The sequence below is a fragment of the Pithys albifrons genome, chromosome 19 (genome assembly GCF_047495875.1).
Source record: "Pithys albifrons albifrons isolate INPA30051 chromosome 19, PitAlb_v1, whole genome shotgun sequence".
Taxonomy (NCBI): Eukaryota; Metazoa; Chordata; class Aves; order Passeriformes; family Thamnophilidae; genus Pithys; species Pithys albifrons.
The window spans coordinates 10,571,724-10,596,858 of NC_092476.1; the positions used below are offsets into that span (position 1 = coordinate 10,571,724).

Sequence of the window (25,135 nt, forward strand, 5' to 3'; positions counted from 1 at the left end):
CCGTGCTGGTAGACATGGCTGGGAGGCAACATGCAGTGTGTTCAGGGGCTAGACTCTGGGATTTGGAATAATTCTTCCTTCTTTTAACTCCTCTCTATTCTGTCTCCTTGCTGTCCTGCAGAGATCCCCGCCGCGCCCCCCACCACCGCCGCCAGCAGCACGGAGGAGCCTGCAGGTAGGTTGGCTCTTCTTTTGGATCATCTTGATGCTAAAATTCTTTTAAACACCCCTCTCCTGCATTAAATACATCAATTCTAGTGTTTGTACTGGGGCAAGTGGTTTCCTTTCATTCCCAAATGTCTATGGGGAGAGGCTGAGGGAGCTGGGGGTGTTCAGCCTGGAGAAGAGGAGGCTCAGAGGTGACCTCAGCACTGTCTGGAACTGCCTGAAGGGAAGTTCTGGCCAGGTGGGGGTTGGTCTCTTCTCCCAGGCACTCAGCAATAGGACAAGGGGGCACGATGGGCTCAAGCTCTGCCAGGGGAAATTGAAGTTGGAGAGCAGAAAAAACTTCTTTGCAGAGAGAGTGCTCAGGGATTGGAATGGGCTGCCCAGAGAGGGGGTGGATTCCCCATCCCTGGAGGTTTTTCAACTGAGCTTGGCCGTGGCACTGAGTGCCATGATCTGGTAAAGGGACTGGAGTTGGCCCAAGGGTTGGACTTGATGATCACGGAGGTCTTTTCCAACCCAATCCATTCTATGATTCTATTCTATGAGTGCTGGAAACAAGTGTGCAGCATCCTGAGAGACAGATGTCCCTTGGAGCATGTGGGAGGGTGGAGAAGGGGCAGAGGGATTTTTCCAGAGGTGCCAAGTCTGTAAGCACGTGGGGGTTACCCTGTGTTGAGTCCAATATGTGGGTCCACTCAATGTGGAACTGATGCTTGATGTAAAAGAGGAAAGGATTCAAAACCACCATTGGTTGATTATTAAGGTTTTGTGGTTACCTTCTCAAGAGACTGAGAACAGTTCCATTGAGTTCTTCCAGTGACAAAGGACTGGAAAACCTCTGAAAAAATCCTCTGAAAGGGAAAAAACACCTAATCATTGCTTACTGCTGCATAGGAGCATTCCTGCTATTTGCCCAGATCTGTGTATTTCCTGTACCAAGCAATCTCAGGCACTGGTGTGACCTGTGTGTGTTATAACAACATGTCCCATGGCTGTGCCTGTCCAGGGGATGATGGCAGGAGCCACACTCCTGGGAAAGGGTGGCTTGTCCCACTGCCTGCAGGTTCCTGGGGTGTTTGAGCAGTGCAACAGCTGTGAGGGATATGAGGTGTAAAGGCTGTTTACTTTGGTCTCAGCAGTGTAGGAGGGTTCATAAATTAAGGAGTTTGTACTAAAAGTGATGGACGTCACCTTGAATTGAACTCTGAGCTGAGGCTCGGCCCGTGGCGAGGGTTGTCACGCAGGATGTGTGTGTTGCTCTGTGCTCTGGAGCTCTCCCAGGGTGGGGACCCAGGGAGCAAAGGGACAAGGTCTTTGGTCCCCAGTGTCACAGGAAGGTAAATCCCAGGGGTTTCTGTAGGACTGATTTAAAGGACAAGTCCTGCTCCATTTCAGTGTCAGACTGGTGTGAGCACGAATGATCTTCCAGCCTTGGGCTGTGCTTGTTGCTTTCCCTGTGCTTCTGAAAGTGTTCCATCTGAGCTGCAGAGCAGGAAGGAGCCTGAAAACACCCCAAAGGCTGCCCTGGGCAACCTCCTCCCAGCCCAGCCTGCTGGGCTGCTTTCCCTCACCTGTGTGGTTTGGGGAGTCCATCACAACAAAGTGTGGATTGTCAGGAGCAGGAATCATCCCACCTAACCTGAAGCCAAGCAATGGCAGGTCTTCTCCTCCATACAACTCCTTTTCCTGGCAATACCAGCCTCTGTTACCCAATTCCATTAGGAGAAATCTTCCCCAGATCCTCCACAGCTTAACATCGACCCTGAGATGAGCTCAGTTGGTTAAAACTTGGTTGTAGTAATGCCAAGGTCATGGGTTCAATCCCCTCTGTGGGCCATTGACTTAAGAGTTGGACTCGATGATCCTCGTGGGTCCTTCCAACTCAGAGTAGTCTGGGATTCTGTGATGTGCTACAGTGCAGCTCATCATCTTCCTTCAGTCACACAGAGCTCCTCCCCACAGCTCCTGTTAACACACCTACCTTGTCCTGGCTGGAATGGGACTTGGTGTGGGGATGTCCCCACCTTGGACAAGCCTGGGAACTGACAGGCACATCCTGAGTCTCCCTACCAGCACTGTGAGAGCTGTCAGCAGCCTCTGCAAATCCTTCCTCTCCTCCAAGGAAAGGCTGAGGGAATTGGGATTTTTCAGCATGGAGGAGAGAAGGATCCCGAGAGACTTTAAGAGTCTCTTCTAGTGCCTGAAGGGGCTCCAGCAGAGCTGGAGAGGGACTTTGGGCAAGGGATAGAGTAACAGGACACAGGGAATGGCTTCCCACTGCCAGAGGGCAGGGGTAGGTGGGATTTTGGGAAGGGATTCCTGGCTGGGAGGGTGGGCAGGTCCTGCCACAGGGTGCCCAGAGAAGCTGTGGCTGCCCCATCCCTGGGAGTGCTCAAGACCACACTGGATGGGGCTTGGAGCAACCTGGGCTGGTGGAAGGTTCCCCATGGCAGGGGATTGGAGCCCCAGGTGGCCTTTAAGGTCCCTCCCAACCCAAGCCATGCTGTGATTTTTCCCAACACTGCAGTTCAGTGCAATGTTGTGGGAGCAGCCCAGCAGTGCAAGATAAACACGCTGGATGCACAGGGCACAGCAGGTTCCCTCTTCCCTTCACTCATTCTGTGAGAGGTAAATTTAAGTGGAAAAATGTGCCAGTGGCCCAGCTGAGGGCACCCTGCAGGAGAGGTGCAGTCCTGGCTCAGCTCCTTCTGCAGCAGACAGTGGGTGGCCACAGAGCAGGAGCTGAAGGGCTCACCTGGATCCTGCCAGGGCCAGCTCTGCCCCAGAGTGTCATCACAGTAATCTGAGCATCACCTGCCTCATTTGCTGAATGAATTTTGGGAATGGGGCCTTTGGCACTTGGCATCCCAATGTCCAAACTGAGTGTGCTGAGTAGGGGGGCCGAGCATGCCTCAGCCCTTGCCACCCTGTGGGCTGTGCTTTCACCCTCCCTCAGGGAATAGTGAACCCAAGCAGTGTTCAAGTACAAAAAGCTCAACAGATGAAATACAGACTTCTCATGGGCTCCTGCTATTTAGTTCTGTCTTAAGGCCTGGGAATACTGAGATTTTAGTCTCCACACCTGGATCCATCTGCTTTTTCTTCCATAGCCTCTCAAACCCACTCTGTTCCCAGCCTGCTGCAGGAATGCAGAGCAGACCTCTTGCACCATGGTGCTGTTGGGCTTATCTCAGCCACTGAATGTGGATGTTTGGCAGCTGAGAAGATGCAGAGATGTCTTCTCACAGCCCTTTCAGCAAGGAGCAAAGCTCCTGAGATCAAATCCTGGTGTGGAGATGGATCACCTTCATGCTGGGATCTCCTCACACCACTGCTGACCCAGAAGCAGCCCCAGCACTCACCCCAGGGACTTCCCAGCCAAAACCTCTTCCTTGCTGGAGTCTCCTTTCCTTGGGCTCCTTCACTGCAGAGGTCAGAGCACGTCCCACCCAGAACAACTCCCCCACCCCTTCCTAAGGCAGGACCTGGCTTGTGCCATCCCCTCCTCTGCTCCAGATCAGGTTGCAGGGCATGGGGGGCATTTCTGAGTGAGTAAATGGTTGCTTTGCCCATCACCATGGTGGGATCATCTCTCAGGTCAGCTTTGCACTCAGCTGGCCCTACTCAGCCATCCATCAGCCTTGGAGCTGGTGGCCAGAGGGGACACTTGAGCAGTGTCCCTGGGCACAGGGGTCTCTCCATGTCTTTTTGCTGCTCTGAGGAGCTCATTTCTTGGGCCACATTCCTATTCCTGGGTCCAAAGGGGCCTTTCTGAGGACATTCTCTATTATCCACAGTCTTTCCCTGCCAGTGCCCATGTCCTCTCACATCTTTCCAGAGCGTGACCATGAGAGGGTCTGAATTCAGGCAAGGGTTTGAAGGGAGGAGTGTGTGTCCACATCCATCACACAACACCCTGGCTTGGAAAAGGAGCTGCTGAAGCCCCAGTTCTGCTGCCTCACAAGCTGAGAACACAGAGGGGTCACACATCTCCCACCAGTATGTTCCATTTGGATAGGAACACAACCAGGGAAACAGCTCCTTCTGTGGACTCCCCCGCTGTCCTGGGCAAATGCCAGCTGGGGCAGCTGCACTTGGCCATCCCAAGCCCCACGTGCCACCTCGATTGGCCACAGCCCTTGTCAGAGCCTGCCCTGAGCTGCTGTGCTGTGCCAGTGGGACCTGCAGCAACCTCGAGTCACGACCACCAGCTCAGCACCAGGCACTGTGTGGGGTGGGCTGGGCAGGGCTGGAGCAGTGCCCCTCTGACCCCTTGGCTGGGTCAGGACAAGCACAGAGCCTCTAGAAACAGGACCCTTGAGCAGGACAAGGGGATGCACAGCCCACTGTAGGCATGAAATGTGGACACTTTGGTGAGGAGCAGATCCCTGTACAGCTGGTGGGGAGAGCCACATGCCCCCTGGCAGCTGGGCATCACCCTGAATGCCAACAGGGATGCTGTAGGGATCAGAGGACATTCAGGAGATGCCCCTCACCTTTGACCAAAGCTTTGGGTAGGTGATTGCAGCACTTTCCAGCCTTTCTCCAATGGGACCTTCTCTCCTGGTGCTGCTGGCAAGGCTGTTCCCTCTGTACCAAGCCCCCCCCCAGACCCTGCCACCAAAACAGCTCCACTGGGGAATGAGACAGTCCCACAGCTCTGCATCCTTGTCATGGGGAAAGGGCTTATTTGGGGATCTGCCAAGGCCCAACGGAGTTTGCATAAAGCAAGTAACTGAGAACATCTCAGCAGGGTTAGAGACCTCCCTTCAGCAAAGGAACCCCTGCTGGAGGCTGGGAGAGGGTTACCCATGTGGGCACCCTGGCAGCCTGCCAACAATGGGCAATGACTTCACAGCCCCTCCTGGATCCCTGTGTCACTGGAGGGCTGGATGTCCCCACTCCCTGCCCAGAGGGGTGACCAAGGATCCATCTCACTTACTCTGCCTCCCTGTGAAAGCTCAGTGATGGCTGAGCCAAACTGAGCAATCTGATGGGCCTGGAATCTCATCATAATTCTTCTCACAGTGATTTTGTTGGACATTTTAAGAACTGTTTTGTCCAAGGAGTTTGAACCTTCCCTATTTCTTCCCTTCCCATTGAAGGGGAGCACCAACAGTGCTGTGTCTTGGCATTGCTCAGCCCCCACCACCACCCTAGAGCATCCTGCTGAAATTTGTAGGGGTTTTTGGACAGATTGGGGGGGTCTTGGGGGGGGGTCTATGGGGGGGCTATGGGGGGCTATGGGGGGCCTGGGGGGGCTATGGGAGGTCTGGGGGGGTCCTGGGGGGGGTCTGGGAGGTCTCAGAGGGGTCCTGGGGGGTCTGGGGGTTCCTGGCAGAGTCTGGGGGGTCTATGGGGAGTCTATGGGGGGTCTGGGGGGACTCTGGGGGTATCCTGAGGGGTCTATGGGGGGATTTGGGGGGTCTCAGGGGGTCTGGGGGGCCTATGGGGGTATCCTGAGGGGTCTATGGGGGGATTTGGGGGTTCTCAGGGGGTCTGGGGGGCCTATGGGGGTATCCTGAGGGGTCTATGGGGGGATTTGGGGGGTCTCAGGGGGTCTGGGGGGTCCATGGGGGTCTGGGGAGGGGTCCGGGGGGGATTTGGGGGGTCTGGGGGGGCTATAGGGGGGTCTGGGGGGTCTATGAGGGGTGTGGGAGGGTCTGGGGGTGTCCATGGGGGGTCTGGGGGGATTTGGGGGGTCTATGGGTGGTCTGGGGCGCTGAGACCCTCCTGAGACCCCCCAGACTGATTTGCTCCCTTTGCTATGGGAGCCAAAGGGTTACAGAGAAGGAGAAAGTAGTTAATGGGAGATTTGGGTGCAGCCATTTCTGGGAGAGATGCTGCTTTGTTTCCTTTGCTCAAAGTCACACAGGACAGAAAGCACCGTCCTGGCCAAGAGCTGAGTGAGCATCACTCCACTCTGAGCCAACAAGGAGAACTGCAGAAGACCATGGGCCAAAGCTGGGCTTGGTCCAAAGGGTGGGACAACATCAGCCTTGGCGTGGGGGGTCCTGCCTGGCTCTGTTTAGCTCTCAGAGGTCCCAATCAATATGGGAAAACAGTCCAAAACTGAATTGTTTAGATGAAATGCATTCATGATCCCTCATGCTGAGAGACTGGAGGATGGGGAGGGGCTGCTCCTCAGTTTTGCAGCATTTTGGAGGCAAGAAGAGCTTGTCTTACCACCCTGTCCTTTTCTGATGCCATTCAGAGATGCAGAAGGGGCCACAGTGAAAAGGCAAACAAAATTAACAGTGGGGGGTAAAGGTTTACAAACCTGCTACTCAGTCATTGTCTTATCTGAATCAAATCCAGACTGGCTTGGGAATGATTATCTGAGGTGGATGATTTCAGCCAGTGGGCTTAAATAAAACCAGGTGATTGCATTGATGCAGCTTCACATGGTTTCCCCCTGTAAATCACACTCTGCAGTTTCAAAACCAGCTCTGGACTTTTCAGATGTCATTTGGGCTTAAGGTGTTGCCTGGGCCCTTTTGTTCCTGGCTGGTGAGGAAGAGGCTGGATGTAAGTGCAGAAAAGGGGAAAACCCACCCTTGGGCATCCCTGGAGTGCACAGACCTGGAGCAGCTTGGCTGCAAATTGCAGCTTTCCCAAACTGCAGAGGTGGGTACATGCCCTGGTATCCAAATTTAGCCAGAGTCCTCCACCAAGAGCCAGGAATGGGGAAAATTGGTCTCCCTGGTCATCTGGAACTCCTGTTTCACAGTCTTTGGAGGTAGCAAGAGTATTCCCACCCTAAAAAAGGGCAATTCTTCTTTTGTCTGAATACCATAGAATCATAGAATGGATTGGGTTGGAAAAGACCTCCCAGATCATCAAGTCCAACCCTTGGGCCAACTTCAGTCCCTTTACCAGATCATGGCACTCAGTGCCACGGCCAAGCTCAGCTGAAAAACCTCCAGGGATGGGGAATCCACCCCCTCTCTGGGCAGCCCATTCCAATGCCTGAGCACTCTCTCTGCAAAGAAGTTTTTTCTCACCTCCAACTTCAATTTCCCCTGGCAGAGCTTGAGCCCATCGTGCCCCCTTGTCCTATTGCTGACTGGGAGAATCAAAAGCTTTAATTTTAGCCTGCCCATGCCTGGATGAACTGAGGTGATGCAGGGCCCTCCTCTGAGAGTCCCCTACTCCCAGGTACACACCATTACTCCTGGGACAATCACAGTGTGAGCAGCAGGAATGGGCTCCTCCATCCATCAGCAGAAAGGCAAAATGCAGATTTCAGAGAATGGCCACAGACTTACAGCCCATCTTCAGTTTTAGACGTGAAGGAACAAGGGGTCCCTCAGGTCTGTTGTCACCAGCACCTGCATCACCCCAGCAAAACCTCACCAGGGGCAGGTAGAAGATGAGTTACATACACCCCTTGCTCCCACCACAGGTACAGGAGCTGTGCTTGAATTTCATGGCTCAGGCAGCTGGGAGAAATCTCCTTATTCCCAGACTCCCAGCCAGCTTGTACCTGTGCATCCCTACGGGCATGTGTGGTTTTGGCTCCCCAGCTCCACTGCCCAGCAGAGGCTGTGCCCAACTGTTCCCTGCTCACAGTCCATAAACACTGAGCATCTCTGCAGCAACAGCTTCAAGGGGAGAGTGACAGTAGGAAAGGATTAAATGTACCACAGCTCCTTTTAATGAGCTGCAGCAGCTGGAAACAAGGAGTCAACACCATGTGAGCCGCCAGCTGCCTCCACAACATCTGTGAGGGGTGCGAGGCTTGCTTGGGAAATGACAGCCTGGGGACAGCAGCACAGCCAGGCTCAGTGTTCCTTCAGGTTGGAAGCAGTGACCTGTCTCAGTGATCACCCAGCACTGGTGTTCCATGAGCAGGAGTGTGGGAATGTGTGTTGTCACTCGTGTCAGCACCCACAGGTCTGGAGGGATCAGAAGCTCCAGACCTGAGCGCAGGGCTCGGCACTTCCTTCCCAAAGGGCTCTGGGGGAGCTGCCAGGGCACAGCCCTGCCTGCCCGTCTTGCTGAGGATGCTCCCAAACCAGGGATGGGACATGGCCAGGAGGGGTTTTGTGGAGAAAAAAGCCACAGCACTTCTCAGCCCTGTGGAGAACCGGGAGCATCCCACAGCCTGGGAATAAAGAACAGCCCAGCTGCCTGTGGTGCAAATCAGGAGGAGAAATTGTCACTTCAGTCACCCTGGTGTGAATCTGGGCTCAGTCTGGGGGTCTCCAGCTTTGTACCCATCCAAATGAGTAATGAATTCAGCCCTGCATGGGTATTCTCTCGCCTGTCTCGGGCTGTAAGCGAGGTGATGGATGGGCTGCATGATTGATTGACTGATTGATCGGCCGCAGCATCCAGCTCCCTGCTGAAAAGAGGTTTCTCATGGTGATCTGCAGTGAATGGCTGTGAGCACAATAGGGGTGAGGGGCTTCCACAGAGGAAACTCCTGGTCACTTCAAAATGTCTCAGAAAGTCTGGGGAAAAAAACCCAAACCAAAGCCCCACAAAACTGCTGAAATGCAGATAAGCTTCATGCACAACTGCTCTGTGCCCTTATCATCCCAGTGCAGGGCTTCCTGCATTCCCACATCCATTCATTCCTCCATCCTTGCATCCTTCTGCTCCCAAATCCCTCCATTCCTCCATCCCCACATCCCTCCACTCCATTCCCTCCACCCCGAAATCCCTTCAGTCCTCCATCCCTGTATCTCTTCCATCCCCATATCCCTCCATCCCTGCAACCCTTTATCCCCATATCCCCCATCCCTCCATCCCATATCCCTTCATCCCATCTCCCTCTATTCTTCCATCCCTGCATCCCTCCACCTTCAAATCCCTCCATTCTTCCATCTCCATATTCTTTCATTCCCATATTTCTGCCAGGAGCTTCAAGGACTGCCCAGCTCAGCATTACTGTCAAACCCATTTGAAAAAACAATAATGATCATTTTGAAGTGAAACAAACTGACTCTCTCCCCATCCTGGGACATTTCCAGATGTTGATTTCCCTTGGAGAAACAAAACTCTTGTCCCCAGCACCAGCTCCCAGTTTCTGTGCCTCCCCCCCCGAGTGGGAAGTGCGATTTTCCCTGTCCTGGTTACATCCTGCCCCGCGCCCCTCTCGGCCGAGAGCTGCTGTCAGGCAGGAATTTATGGGGTGGCCGATGCTGCCGAGGACAGATGGTTTCCTATGAATGTATTTAATCATTCTGTCAGTGGCTCTGGGCAGGTCTGTGTCCCAGGGCACCCCCGGAGTTCAGGGAGCAGCACCCCTGGAGCTCCTCGGTGCCTGGGGATGTGTTTGGGGTGGGGAAGCGCCGGGTGTGGATGAGGCACTCTCAGGGTTGGAGCCCCCGTGTCCTGGGGCTCAGCGCTGGGTTGGATCCTGTGGGAAGGGGATAGGAAATGTGCTGTCAGCCCTGTCTGCTCCTGGGAGAGTGAGGAGGATGGAATGGAGGGGTGATGATTTCCATTGCGGTGTTTACCAGCGGGACTGTCCCCAAGGTGTCACCAGCAGCCAAAACCTTCCTACTCACTCCCTTTGTACCTGGGAAAACTGGGATGCTGATGAGGCCATGGCTGCTCAGGGCACCCGTGTCTGAAACCAGCAAATTTCACTCAGGCCATTCTCTCCTGTTCACAAACTGGTGGCAAGCAGCTCAGAGACAGGGAGCAAACCCACTCCGAGCCCCAGTGGGGCTGGGCTGGTGTCTGGGGGTGGTTGTCCCTCTGAACACCATGACCAGAGCTCCAGGGATGGACCAAAGGCACTCAGACCATGCCTGGACAGCAGTTGGAATTGGAGGGCTGAGCACGAGGGGCTTGGGAGAAGCAGATGCTCCGAGGTCATGGGCAGCCCTGGCCAAACCCTGCCGGGGTTGGGGGTCACTCTGGGGGTCCAGCGGCCCCCAAGCCACGCTGGGTGCTGGGAAGGTGGGAATGGGCTGTGAGTTCCTGCGAAGCCCTCTCTGCCTCTCTCTCTGCGCTCCAGGCGAGAGGCTTTAATCTAATTACATGCTTTATTTGCGCCAATTTGTTTTTCAATCAATCTTGCTCAGCCAGAAGAAAGGAGGCTACTGTGGGCTCATTTGCACCTTCTTGTTCCGAGGGAGAGGTTAATGGCAGTTACCCACTGGGATGCTGTGGTCCTGCTCTCCCGCTGCGGGGCTGCCTGGCCGAGGGATTCGGGAATCTTCTGCCCCAGCACCAGGCAGCAAGTTCCCGGTGTGGGCACAGAGCAGCCTGGATGCTGCCTGAGGATCTTTGGAACAGGCTGTCTGGCGAGGATCTGCTGCAGGCAGGGCTCGGGGTGCTCCTGCCAGGTGGTCCCAGGGAGTCCTGGAGCTGTCCTGTGGGTCCAGAGAAGAGCAACAAGGCTGGAGAAGGGAGTGGAGCCCAAGTGCTGTGGGGAGAGGCTGAGGGGGCTGGGGGTGTTCAGCCTGGAGAAGAGGAGGCTCAGAGGTGACCTCAGCACTGTCTGGAACTGCCTGAAGGGAAGTTCTGGCCAGGTGGGGGTTGGTCTCTTCTCCCAGGCACTCAGCAATAGGACAAGGGGGCATGATGGGCTCAAGCTCTGCCAGGGCAAATTGAAGTTGGAGAGCAGAAAGAAATTCTTTGCAGAGAGAGTGCTCAGGCATTGGAATGGGCTGCCCAGAGAGGGGGTGGATTCCCCATCCCTGGAGGTTTTTCAGTTGAGCTTGGCCGTGGCACTGAGTGCCATGATCTGGTAAAGGGACTGGAGTTGGCCCAAGGGTTGGACTTGATGATCTCGGAGGTCTTTTCCAACCCAATCAATTCTATGATTCTATGAAAGGTTTTGTGTATCTGGTCCTGGGGGTTTCAGTAGAGTCCCAAGGAAAGGTTAGGTCTGCAGAACACAAACCAAAAAACCAGTGGAAATAATTCCTGCCACTCCTCCTGCCCTGCCAGTGCTGGTGCAGCTCAGGCCATGGTGGCTGTGATCAGTGCAGGGCAGGGCTGGCCTTGGCATCCCACACACCTGTGTGCTGGTGCAAAGGTGCTCCTCAGCCTGCTTGGGAGACCAGAAGATGCTCTGGTGCCCAAGCAGGCACCTCTGCCTTCACAGACTGGTCACAGACTCTCTCCAAGGCTGGGTCTCAGCTGGTGGGACAAATCCCTGCCAGCTCCTGGGCACTGCTGCTCTGAGGCTGCCCTGGGCCAGCTCAGGGGGTGACCAGGGACAGATAACAAAGTCCCACAGCTGTGGTTATGTGCAATGCCATGCCAAAGGCTTGCTGTGCACCAGGCATTGGCACAGACCTTCTGTGAGCAGATCCAGACCCTTGGAATCCCTGTCCACAGCCTGAGGTACCTGCTTCAAACCTGGGGACCATTCTGTAAATAACACAACACACACCGTTTGAGCAGCCCAGTCCCAGCTCATCCCAGTTCCAAGGCTTGGAAATCATGTACTTCCCCACAGCAGCTACTGGCTGTGCTGGAGAGATGGCCCAGGCCCAGGCCAGAGGCACTGGCTGCCCTGCAGCTGGTCCAGGATGAAGGGCACTGGTTTGCACATCACATTTGCAAAGGGCATCCTGCACATCAGCTGGGCCACTGCCAGGCAGGGGGAGAAGAGCCAGTTTAGTCCTAACAGACCCCCTGCTCCATTCAGTGGCTGGACAAGGGTACAGGAGAAGGGATCCCACTGATAAAGTAAATAACCTGGGAGGGATTCTCTGCCCTAAGTTTGCTTTGCTATAAAAGCTTCTTTATATTAAAGCAGCCAGCTCTGAAACAAAGACTCCCACTGGAGTCACAGCATCGATCCCTCACAGTCAGTGTGTGCTCTGTGAGCCAGACTCACTGCAGGCCCTGCTGCTTGTCCCACAGGGATGAGCCCAGCCACATTCCCTGGGCAAGGAGAGGGCCACTCTGGAGCATCCCCTCCCTCAGGATGTGTGGTCAGCAAAGACCAAGAGCCTGGAGCAAGCAGAGCTGGCACTCTCCAAAGTGACTCTAACAGTTGTTCACTGAGGCTGAGGGAGATGTTAAAATAATTCTTTGGGATGGAAGCAAAGGGGCAGCCTCAGTGCAGTGGGAAGTAAAACAGGATTTCGTGGTCATCTGGGGAATTCTCCAGAGGTTTAAGAGCCAAGGGCATCCCTGCTGTGACTGCTGCAGGCCAACCCTGCACAGGGTCATCCTCTCCTGCCCCAGTGCTGGGCAGTGGTGGAATCCATTTTATCACGTGTTGCCCAGGAGTTAAACTGCCCTTGGGATGCTTTGAGACAGCTCACAGAAATGTTTCATGTCCAGTTTGAGCACACTGAGCACCCAGCTGAGCCCACAGAGCTGAGACATGATGTTGTGCCCTGCCCTTCCCAAACACTGGCCCCTGCCACACACACTCCACGTGCCATTCCTGCATGCCTCCAGCCACAAGCTGAAGAGATGGGATTGCTGCCTGTAAAAAGGGCTGGAAATTTATTCCCAGACTCTGAACAGACTGGAGGAGCACTCAGTTCAGTGGGGAAGGGACAGCAGGAAGCTCTGCAGACCAGTGGAGCTGTTGTACACTGTGTCCTGCATGTCACACAAGACTAAAGCTGCAGCAGTTCCTTGGAGCACCTGGAATAGTTTGTGCTTGCTGGATAAGCTCAAGGAACCACACCAGGGCTTCGGTTCAGAGCACTGCTGGCTCAGCTGCAGGAGCTGGGCATGGACACAGCTGAGAGCTGGGACTCCCTGACTCCTGGTGAAGGGAGGGATCACTTGGGTCCATCTCCAGCATTTCTGTGATATCAGAGCTCACAAAAATACACCTTTCTGGCTGTGAGCACTTGTGCAGGTTCTGCAGCACAGAAGCATAAACCACATCCCTTAGGTGGGGCCAGGAACCCCCTCCAGCTGTTAGAAAAGCAGAAGCAGCAGCAGAGCTGGATCACAGCTTTGGAGGGGCCTGCAGGGAGGTTTAGCTGTTCTGCACTGGCATTTCCAAGCACAGATTTGTCCAGAGCTGGTGGAGTTCTGAACAATGCTGTGTTCCCTCCCATCATGAGGGGCAGCTCATGCATCATGTGTGGGGGTGCTGCAGACCCTGATGGAGGATTTCTGACTGTTAATGCTGGAGAGGAAGACAAAGGGCAGAGAGATGAAAGCTGTTCACCACCACGGGCCCCTTGCACTACAGCAAGTCAAACCAGCCCCATTGACCTTCACTGACCCACTCTGGGGGTGTCTGGCACCCCAGGCAGGCCCTACTGCATTTTCTCAGTCCTGGATATAGAACCATGATGTAGGATTTGGTAATTGGCCCTGCACCTTCATTTAGTGGCTCAGTCGGGTTGCACGTCCCACCCAGTGTCAGCAGGGGATGGGGGCACCCAGGTCCCCCCCAGGAGCCCCAGGAGGAAGCACAGCCCCCTGGGAGAGAGGGCAGGAAAATGCCCTTCACCCTGAAATGCTGAGGTCAGACCCTCAATGCTGGGGCTCCCCTTCTAAGCCACACCACCTTCACTTTGGATCGCAGCCCACAAAGGCATTTAGGGCCCTACCTGGGGGAAATCAATAGGAATTTAGCTGCATAAATTGGGATTAGAAAGCTGAATCCCCTTGGGGCTCTAAGCCTTATATCTGCATTTCGAGTTAGGTACCCAGGCCAAGAAATGTGGCTTTAATCGTTCTATCATGTCAGAATCAAGGGGCCTTTAATTTCCGTTACCGACATGTGGCTTTTGCAGGGGCTTAAAGCTCATTTTGGAACTGCAAACGCAGCAAGAGGCGCCTCGTGCAGCGTCTTCTCGGAACAACACTCAGCACCCCGAGCTGTGCTCCAGCACCTCCATCCTGCCCAGCCCTGGCAGCACCAGCACTCAGAGGCACAGGATGTGCTGGGTGGGGAGGGACCCCCCAAGGATCATCACAGAGTCCAACTCTTCGTGAATGGCCTCTGGGAGGAAGGTGGTGCACTAGCAAAGCATGGGATGGGCAGGGGCCAAGCAATTCTTTGCAGAGAGAGTGCTCAGGCATTGGAATGGGCTGCCCAGAGAGGGGGTGGATTCCCCATCCCTGGAGGTTTTTCAGCTGAGCTTGGCCGTGGCACTGAGTGCCATGATCTGGTAAAGGGACTGGAGTTGGACCAAGGGTTGGACTTGATGATCTCAGAGGTCTTTTCCAACCCAATCTATTCTGTGATTCCATGATTCTATGATCCCACAGCTCTCAGTCTTCTTGTAGCAACTCCCTGCTCAAACCAGCTCTCAAATAAAGACGTTTAAAAATAAAAAAATTCCAATTAAAAAAAAATTAAGCAAAACAAAGAAGGTGTTTAGCTGCGAAAACTCTTTGCTCAGCCAGCGAATTAGTTCTATCAAGGGGATGGGCTGAGCTGCAAAGCTGCTGAAGGCTCTGCTGACACTTTTTACTAAGCTGCGACAGACACGAAACAGCCGCCCCGCCACCTGCTCGCTGCGAACACGGAGCCTCTTCCCAGCTCCCCTCCCACCCTGGTCATCCCAAAGTTTGTGCTTTCCCGCAGGGAAGCGGCTCCGGGCGCTGCCGGCCCCGGGGATGCGGCAGGGAGGAGGAGCAGGATGTCGCCGCATCAGGATGCAGGGATGAAAAAAAAACACAAAAAAAAAGCATTTAGGTCTGGTTGTGCTTCGGGTTGGAGTCTCCAAAATGGGGATTTGCACTGAAATATTTGTGCAGCTGAGCAAACTCACGAGGAAAGCTCCAGGAGCAGTGGAGGAGGGTGCTGGGATAGAATCACAGAATCACAGAATGGATTGGGTTGGAAAAGACCTCCGAGATCATCAAGTCCAACCCTTGGGCCAACTCCAGTCCCTTTACCAGATCATGGCACTCAGTGCCATGGCCAAGCTCAGCTGAAAAACCTCCAGGGATGGGGAATCCACCCCCTCTCTGGGCAGCCCATTCCAATCCCTGAGCACTCTCTCTGCAAAGAATTTCTTTCTGCTCTCCAACTTCAATTTCCCCTGTCAGAGCTTGAGCCCATCGTGCCCCCTTGTCCTATTGCTGAGTGCCTGGGAGAAGAGACCAACCCCCACCTGGCCAGAACTTCCCTTCAGGGAGTTCTAGACAGTGATGAGCAGTGCTTGGTTTCTCCTGCGCCGTGGTGCTGTAGCCAGGGGGGGTTGGGTCCTTCAGAAAGGGGATGGCTGGGTCATATTAGGGCTAAGAGAGGCTCCAAGAGGTCTCAAGTCCTGGCCAGGGCCAGGCAGGTTGAGAGAACAGGTCTGTCTGGAGGAGGAACAGGGCAGGAGAACAGCAGGGTGAGCCCCATCCCTTGTTCTGCACTGCCTTGTTCAGGGGACATGAGCACAGCATGGGCAGAGAGCTGAGCCCGCCCACCCCTCCTGGTGCCCCCACATCCCACCTGTAGGACCTGGCTGGACAGCACCTCGACACTGCCCACCCCATACATCAGGTTGTTCCCCACCCCAAAGGGGCTTCCCTTCCTCAGGCAGCTCCTTTTATCCTCCACCTGACTTTTAGGCCAGATTGGCATCAACTTCCTTGGACAGGTTACCCCAGGCTGATCCTCTGCAGCCTCATGGAGACGGGTGAGAGGGACCTGCAGGACAGGGAGCCTCTGGAATAGCCAAGCACACAAGTCTTGGACTCCAGAAGTTTGCAACAGAACCATCTGGGGACAAATTCTGCAAGAGTCTCACATGGTTTGTATCTCCTGTGCACACCCACAAGGGTCTGGAACAGCAGTTGGAGCAGCCTGGGCTCCACATCCATCTCCTCTCCTTTCCTCTTCTCCCCTTTAACCCGGCTGATCCTTCCGCCCGTCCCTTTCCCAGCTCCACTCTCACTTTCCATCAGGCAGCTGCGGCTCAGCAAACCCTCCCCGGAGCCCAGGGTGGTGTCCCTTGGTGGGTGAGAGCAGGGTCTGTCCCAGGCATTGAGGCAGCACCAACACCCCATCCTGCAGCATCTCTTCCATGCCCTTTCCCTGAGCAAGGGTGATCTCTCAGCATTACCCCGTGCCCACAGTGGTGCTTCCCAGCCAAGGCTTAGCTCTGAGGAATCTCATTTGCCCTCCCAAAGAGGCCCCCCAGGACTTCCAAGTCCCCCAGGAGGCAGGAGATCTCTCCACATGGGAGACAAAGGGAACAAACCAGGGTAAACCCCCCACCCACCCATGGAAACCAGCCCTGGCATCTGGTGATTCACTCTGATTTATACCAGCTGGCTCTGGCCACAGCGAGTTCAATTCAAACCAGCTGAGGATGGCACAGCCTGTGGGGCAGGGCAAAGAGAAAAGAGAAGGAAGGACAGGGTTGTGTCCTGTATCAAAACTAGCGTGGCCAGCAGGCCCAGGGCAGTGACCCTTCCCCTGGACTCTGCCTTGGGGAGGCCACACCTTGAGTGTTGTGTTCAGTTCTGGGCCCCTCAGTTGAGGCAAGAGATTGAGGGGCTGGAGTGGGGCCAGAGAAGAGCAACGAGGCTGGAGAAGGGACTGGATGTGGCACTGAGTGTCCTCTGAAACACCTCCAGGGACAGAAAATCCAACATGTCTTGATCCAACCCCACTGTGATCACCAGCCCAGGGCACAGAGTGCCAGAGTGATCCCAGTGGGGTTGGATCAAGGGTTGATGATCTCAGAGGTGTTTTCCAACCCAACTGAGAAGAGCAACGAGGCTGGAGAAGGGACTGGAGCACAAGTGCTGTGGGGGCAGGCTGAGGGAGCTGAGGGTGTTTAGCCTGGAGAAGAGGAGGCTCAGAGGTGACCTCAGCACTGTCTGGAACTCCCTGAAGGGAAGTTCTGGCCAGGTGGGGGTTGGTCTCTTCTCCCAGGCACTCAGCAATAGGACAAGGGGGCACGATGGGCTCAAGCTCTGCCAGGGGAAATTGGAGAGCAGGAAAAACTTCTTTGCAGAGAGAGTGCTCAGGCATTGGAATGGGCTGCCCAGAGAGGGGGTGGATTTCCCATCCCTGGAGGTTTTTCAACTGAGCTTGGCCGTGGCACTGAGTGCCATGATCTGGTAAAGGGACTGGAGTTGGCCCAAGGGTTGGACTTGATGATCTTGGAGGTCTCTTCCAACCCAATCCATTCTATGATTCTATGAAAACAGGCTGTGGGTCAGTGTTGTGAGTTCCAGGTTTCCCCCTGGGAGCAAGCAGGGGCTGTGGGAATGGGGTGCTCTCCTGCAGGGTGTGGGCACAGCTGGTGGTGCCCAATCACCCCACAGCCTCTCTGTCTTGGAAACAGCACTGGGATGGGTTTCCAGCAGGTCTGTAATCCCAGGGAGTGTGGAATTATTGTGGCAGTGATGCATGAACTGGGAAGCTCAGATGTGGTTTGGGATGTTCCTGTGGGGAGAGGTTGCTGAGGTGACTTGGGTTTGTTCCTGTGCCTGGGCTGGACTGAAGTGCACAGCAATGGTTTCTGTCTGATTGCTGTTCTTGGGGCTGGAGGAGGATCTGCCAGCCTGGATGGTGCAGACCCCTTGCAGATGTGGGGCTGAGCCATGGGGTGTAGAGGCAGCCAGAGCTTCCAGGCCTTTCCCTGCTTGGTTGTTCACTCTCCACCTGCTCTTGTGTCACCCAGAGAAGGGCCTGAGGTGTAACAGCACTGGTGAATATATACAGAGCTCCAGGATTTCTGTGCCAGAGGAACCATCACCATGTTTATCATACCCACATTGGTGTCCTGAGAACAGCAGCACTCTGGGGTTGAGCAGAATGGTGGGGCCAGAAACCTGTAGGAGCCAGGGATGGTCTGTCTGTCCCTTGTCATCCCCTGCTCCAAGGAGCAGCTGAAGGGAAGCCTCTCTGGACTGTCAGGTCACTGCATGAACATTGAGTTCCCTTACACACTTTTTCTTCAATGTCTATGACCAGGAACACCTTCCCAGTGTGTTGGATCAGGAATATTTCTGTTCCCTGAGCTCAGTGACCCCAGGCAGTCACGTCCCACTGTGCAGTGACATCCTGCCATGTAGGCATGGCTGGGACCTTCCTAGTGAATCTCTGTCATCCAAGCTACAGTTTTTATGGAACATCCACTCCTTTCTCAGTGCATTTCAGGTTTTACTGGATCTTCAGAGTCATGTTAGATGAGAAAAGCAAATGGGAAGCATCAGGGGGTGGAAACCCTCAGTCATCAGCTCAGCTCCTGGGATTTGAGGGGCTTTGGTTGGATTGTAGCTGGGCAGAGACCTCAGCTGGGACTCTTGGAGGAGGAAGGAGCCTCACTTCCAATCAGAGCTTTTGGTTTTGGCCCTGGATGGGCCACGCTGAACGAATGTGAAGCTGTGTCTTCCTGTGGGTACCCTTCTGAGGAGTGGGAGCAGCAGGCAGAGGTGCTGGGGCTGGGGCTGAAAGGGGCTGGGGCACTCGTGGGTCAGGTGTTGGTATTGAGGTGGTACCTGATGATCCTGACAGGTGTGAGTGTCCATCTCCCTGGGTTCCCTTCTCCTGTTGAATCCCCCACCCAACTGAGAAAGAAGCTCAGGCTGGGTTTGGCTCTGCTGCCAAAGGGGAGGGTTGGGTTTGGGCCATGAGACCTCTTCTCCACCTGATGAAGGTCCCCATGGTTCTGAACTCACCTCCCACTCCAAGGACACCTCTCATACTGGGACTGGTGAGCTGAGAGGGCACAGAGCACTCAGCACCACGTCTGCCCTCCTTGCCTGGGCTGGCTCTGAGCACCCACCCCTGGAGATCACCTCCTCCAGCATGGCCCTGTCCCAAAGCTGGTGTCACCCCCCATGCCCTGTGGGCACAGCAGAGCTGCAGACAGAGTTATGGCCAGGAAATGCTGCCACTGCTCTGGCTGTGCAACCACCTCCAAGCTCTGGGCCTCAGTTTGCCCTCCCAGCCTGCTCAGTGCCAGTGTCTGGGAAGGAGCTGCTGCTTCCAGGAGCTTTGGCAGCACACAAGGAGTGGGGCCCGAAGCCCTGCTGTGGCACATGTGCCACCCTGGAGGGGCACACAGCTGTGCTGCAGGGGGACACAGAAGGGGATGGTGCACAGCACCTCCCCCAGGGTTTCATGTCCTGCTGCTGGAGAGTGGAAGGTGTTTCCTGGGCAAGTGTGCTCTGGTTTGGCAGTGCCCACATCACTGGGGGCAGGATATGGGCACCTGGTGTGCACTGGCCATGGGATACCAGCAGCATTCCCATCCTTCCAAACATCCCTCCTGCTCACAGAACTTGGGGCCCTGCTGGGGCACTTCAGGGGGTTTTCACACCTGGGCTCCACGGGTGGCTGTGGGGGAACAATGGGCAGTTGGGAAGGTGGTCTGAGGACTGTCCTGTACCACGTGTGTCCCATTTTTCCCTGAATAAGGGCATTCTGTGTATTGGGAGCCTCTCTCTATCACCTGTGGGTGCTGAGGAGCCATGGGATGTCCATCAGCCCACCCTGATGCTGGGAGCTGGAATGGGGTGGCACATCTCCACTCACAATAGCATGGCCGTGGTGCCACTGGGATGTTCCCAGTAGTGTCTGGAGGGTACCAACCATGTCCAGCCACATCCTGCACTGGGGCAGCTCCCTGGGGAGCAGCAGCAGCTACCAGGGCAGGGCTCAGCCTCCCTGCAGCCCCCCGGGGCCGTGGGCTGGCTCCGGCCCCGGTGGCACTGCCAGGATGCGGTGCCAGTTCCCGCTGCCACCGCCCCGGCCCCTGTGCCACCCGGGCACAGCCGGCATGTCCCAGCAGTGGGGGCCCATTAGAGATGAAATGTTCCTACTGGGGTATTTTATTTGCACACTTCAGTAGAGTGGACACCAAAAGGCTTTGCTAATGCTTCATGGGCTGCTAATTTCCTCTCTGACCCGCATTGTCGCAGGGTGACCCCAGCCCGAATCTCTCGGCAATGAATGCCAAAGGCTGACACTGGTCCGGGTTAGGGGTGACAATGGGGCCTCTGTGGGCTCCGGGCAGGCTCCAGTTGGGAGCTGGAGAACAGGGGGAATTTGTGTGGCTCTCAAAAGCTCTGGGTGGCACAATAAGGGAGGCCCCTGGGGTCTCCCAGGAAGACAGAGGCGGCCCAGGGAAGCCGGGCCGGGGGAGGCGGCGGGAGGATGGTTTCCTTTGTGAGCAGCTTTCTTTAGAAAGGAAGGGTTTTCTGAATGCCCCCTCAGCCGACCCAATGGGGGCCTGGCAGATGGATATCACAGGCACGCTGCTTATTCATGGCAGGCTGCAGCTTTGAGCCGTCGCCCCTTCCCCCAGCCCTTTATTCATTTTAAGGCTAATTTGTTTTGTTAATGTTTTCTTGCCCTCCCCCTCTCTCTGTGCAGATTGTGACTCATACTGCAAAGCCTCCAAGGGGAAGCTGAAGATCAACATGAAGAAGTACTGTAAGAAAGACTATGGTGAGTCCTCCCTCCCTGCGCCGCTTCCCAGGGAAGAGAGGTGGCAAAGGGATGCAGAGGAGGAGCATCCCCTTCTGGGGTGTCCCCACGTCCTCCCAGCCCAGGGAGAGGCTGCCAGCTGTGTCCCAGCCACAGCCATGGGCAGCCCAGCTCTGCCACGATGGGGTGTGTGCAGTTTTGGGAATGATTTTTGCCAGGAGAGGAAACCCTGGGCAGTGATGCTCAGTGAGGAAGTGATGCAGTGAGTTTCTTGGGAAATCGGGATGAGGACACCATGGACCCTGATTTGGGGTTGTCAGCTCTGCAGGGAAGCTCATATTTTCCAAGTGTTTTCAGTGCCTTCTTGATTACAATGACACCATGTCCTCTCTCTTCTCACTGTGCTATGAGGTGCAGCAGCTTTTAAGAACTGTGCTTTGCTTTGGGGCTGAGCAGAAGGCAGTTCCCTGTCACCCAGATCCATCCCCCTTTCACTCCCAAGTGAGTTCAGAAGGTGGTGCAGCCCTGGGAGAAGCCAGGGGAGCTGTGGAATCCTTGCTCATACTCAAGGTCCTGAGAATCACCCCACAGCTCTGCCTTGGAGCAGGCACGTCCCAAGATCTCTGCTCCTGGAGTTGCTTTTAATATGGATCCTTTCCCAACATGTTCACCAGTGTGTCCATGCAGACACCATGCAGGTGATCCCAGGAGGAGATTTTCTCCTCCTTGGCTTGGACATCACTCACTGGCAGGTGTGGGGGATGGCTCTGCTCTGTCCCACCTGCCCAGAGGATGCCCCTCCTTTGCCAGCCATGCCAACGCTGCTGGGATGAGCTGAGGGTCAGGAATGGGACCAACCTGGAAAAATCTGTTTAAATACCAATGTTGTGTGCCAGGGGATGGTTAGAAATGTGGCTAAACTCATGGAGGGGCTGGAAATTCTCTTCCCCCTGCATGGGCTGTAGTGGGGGGAGCAAAGTATCTGGAGGAAAGAGCAACCATGAGTTTTGGGTTTGACCCATGGATGGAGAGTGGGCTGAGCACTGGCAAGGCCAGCTCAAAGCTGAGCCTTCACACATGCCAAAACCAAGGAATGTGAGGAGCTGTGAGGTTTAGCATCTGTCCAGTGCCTGCCAGCCCTTTCCCTCCACAGCAGAGGAATACATAAAATATATATATCTATATACAAATGCATGGATATATATGTATCTCTCTGTGGGTATTGATTTCCACCAAACCACCAAGGAAAAAGCCTCCCATCCCTGCACATGAAAACATCCAGGAGTGGAGATACCCCCTCTTTCCTTTGAACAGGCTCCCAGCAGCAGCTCAGCATGTCTGGGAAGTGTTTGCAAAAGCAGAACGAATTCCCATTTAACAGCCCATCCCTGGACAAGGCACTTCCCAGCAGGGCTGGCTGAGGGATGCTCCACACTGGCTCTGTGCTCTGATGCTTCCCTGGGAGCTCAGGGGAGGGGAAAAGGGCTTGGAGGCCAATCTTTGATTGCATTCCCATTTATTCTTCCTGTACCCACAAGTGGAGCAGAGAGTACCCCTTGGCAAGGATGAGGTGCCAGGGCTGGGGTGCAGTTGTGGTCCCCACCCAGCGAGGCTGTGCTTGTAGGAGGTGCTGGAGGTTCATCACATGTTGGAAAGGTCCAAGGAATGGCTTTTCCCTTGGATAAAAGGATCTGATGGCACATGAAAAAGTCACTGCTGGAAGGTTGTTAAGGTTGTATATGGGGTTATTAAGGAGGGGAGTGGGGCTGAACCCCAGGCCACTAAAGCCATGGGGGTTTCTTGTGGGTGACTTCTCTGCTGGCTAATAAGGTACAAACACATTTCCCACCTGTGGACATGAATCCCTCCCTCTTCCTGCCTGGTTCTCCAGCATATCCTGAGGGCTGAGCTCACAGTTGAGCAATGCCCTCTGAAGAGGGGAGAAAGCAGTTGCTTGATTGTAGGAAACCTGGACCTGTCAGGATCCAAATCAGCCCTGGGGGTCGGGAGAATGGGAGAGAGGGCAACAAGGCAAGTGCATCCTCCTCAAATCACATTTCCAGCTGAGCATTCACCTTCCCCTGTGCTCTTGGGGTGTGGATTGGCAGGGTTTGGTGGTGGTGGCAGCACTTGGGGTGAGGATTGGCAGGGTTTGGCAGCCCTTGGGGTAAGGATTGGGAGGGTTTGGCAGCACTTGGGGTGAGGATTGGGAGGGTTTGCTGGTGGTGGCAGCACTTGGGGTGAGGATTGGGAGGGTTTGGTGGTGGTGGCAGCACTTGGGGTGAGGATTGGGAGGGTTTGGTGGTGGTGGCAGCATTTGGGGTGAGGATTGGCAGGGTTTGGCAGCCCTTGGGGTGAGGATTGGGAGGGTTTGGCAGCACTTGGGGTGAGGATTGGGAGGGTTTGGTGGTGGTGGCAGCACTTGAGGTGAGGATTGGCAGGGTTTGGTGGTGGCAGCATTTGGGGTGAGGATTGACAGGGTTTGATGGTGGCAGCACTTGGGGTGAGGACTGGGAGGGTTTGGCAGCACTTGGGGGGAGGATTGGAAGGGTTTGGCAGCACCTGGGGGGAGGATTGGCAGGATTTGGTGGTGGCAGCACTTGGGCTTTGCTCCAGGGGCAGCCCCGGGGTGGTTTTTCTGCTCGGCTTCTCCAGGGTCACAGGGGGAATGATGGAAGCTCCCACTTGGTCCTGTTTGAGGCTCTGGGGTGGCTCATGGGCTCCAACACACCCTGGGAAGATGAGAGCACTCAGGAGCTGTTTTGGGCAGGAGATCCCCCTGGAGTGATGAGCAGGGCAGAGATCCCCGAGATCGGGGAGCTGGGCAGAGCTTTGCTCTTCTTTATCCCGCAGCAGCTGCTTTGGGTGAGCAAGCACGGGCTGTCCCAGTGCGGGACTGGGGCGCTCCCCCCCGAGCCCTGCTCACTGTGGGGGGGTCCCCAGCAGCCCCTGAGCCCGAACCAGCCCCACAGCCCCGGCAAAGGTGCTTTGCCAAGGGCAGAGCAGCCCGGGGGGCAGCGGGGTGAGCGATGCCGTGCCGGGGCAGCGCAGGCTTTCACCGGGGCGAGGGAGGCAAGAAAGGGATGAAAAGGTGCAGGGAGGGATAATAAAGACTTTGGGACTGACACCCCAGCAGGAAGCCAATTAGGAGGCTCTTTTCCTCCCCGTTCTGCTGCCATCGCTGGGCTGAATGTCCTAAAAGGCCCTAATTAGCTTGAACAGAGTTCCCTCTCCCGCGGGCTCAATCGGGAGCTATCATCCACCCCGCGCTCCTCAATGGGGCTTTTTAGCTCCCCGCTTCATTCAGCCATTCAAAGGGGATATTTTCCCTTATTTATTTTTCCTATCTGTTTGTTTTTGTCGGGTTTGTGACGGGTTTTTTTTCTTTTTATTTTAAATTGGGCTTTTTCCCCGCGAGATGGGTGTTGGTGCAAATATTTGGAGTGAAACAGGAGGCGGGGAGGGCGTGTGGGAGATTCGGAGAGGGGGGAAGGCGAGAAGAGAAGCAGAAAAGCTTTTTCTGGGTTTGTTTTGACTGCGTGGGGGAGCGCAGGGTCACGCAGCTCCCAGAAAACCAGGGGGACAGAAAGGGGTTCGCTGGGTTGGGGCCACTTAAATTTTGGGCTGGGGAAGCAGAGGGGATCCCTGCTGAACACGCTGAGGGTGGAGATTCCCCTGTGGCCCAGAAGGAGAAGGGATTATTTGGTCAGAGCAGGTGATGCTGATCCAGGTGATGTGGGAGCATCATTTACCAGCTCGGTGCTGGTATTTCTTCCCGATCTTTGGCGTTTTCCCACTCCCTGTGTGATTGTGGCTCATCCAAGCAGGATGGGTGGCTGTGGTAAAGGAAACTTAAAGCTTTTAAACCTCATTTTCCCCCTGATTCTGAGCTCCTCGTGCTGCACCAGGGCCTGATCCTGCATGGATGATGCCAGAGTGTTGTGCTGGGTACCAGCACTGTGGTCTCAGGCACTGCCCCCGTGCCAGTCCTGTGCCCTCAGCCCAGCATCGGGGAGAGGATGGGGGTGAGGAACAGGATCATCTGCTCACTGTGCCCTTTCTTGGAAAAAAAAAGTAAAAAAAAATCCTTCCTTTCGTGAAGCTTTCACTTAGTCACCCCCTTTGTCGAGAGGAGCTTGGCAGGGGCTGCTGGAAAAAAGCAAAACATGTTTTCAAAAGGCAGCTTGAAAGAGAGAGGAGGGAGGAAAAAACTCCTGAATCCACAAAAAAACCCACAAGGCAGGGGGAAGAACTCTCCCCGGTGCTCACAGAGCCTTCCACTGCCCGGGAAGGTGGAGAAATCCCGTTCCTGGAGCGGGGAAGGGCTGAGCGATCCCTCCTGGACGAACGGGCTGAGCGAGCCGGGGCGGGGACGGGACCCAACCCCGCCGGGAGGGGCCGTGCCTGGCCCGGGGCACAGCCGGGATTAGGGCTCATAAATCTCCAATATTAAACCAGTAGGAAATGGCAACTGGAGCGAGGCAAAGCCACAGCCAAATAAATTAAAAATTAAAAAATAAAGGGTGAAAAATCCCATTTTAATTCTTTTCTTTAGCCCTTTACATTCCCAACCCCAGATGGTGTCGAGGGCACCTTTTGCTGCTGGTTGGAATAAAATCCACATGGGCTTCATGCTGGTTGTGCAGTGAGGTGGGAGCCAAACCTTTCTACAGCCCCAGCTCAGGC

General features: G+C 55.1%; 1 protein-coding gene across 1 annotated transcript in view; it reads left to right on the forward strand.

Annotated features, from left to right (window-relative positions):
• Positions 1-25,135, forward strand: part of NTN1 (netrin 1) — a 108,007-nt gene that overhangs the window by 78,181 nt on the left and 4,691 nt on the right. Inside the window, exons 4-5 of the mRNA XM_071573627.1 lie at positions 122-175; positions 20,396-20,470. Coding sequence (XP_071429728.1) covers positions 122-175; positions 20,396-20,470 — 129 coding nt within the window. The remainder of the gene's footprint in view (positions 1-121; positions 176-20,395; positions 20,471-25,135) is intronic.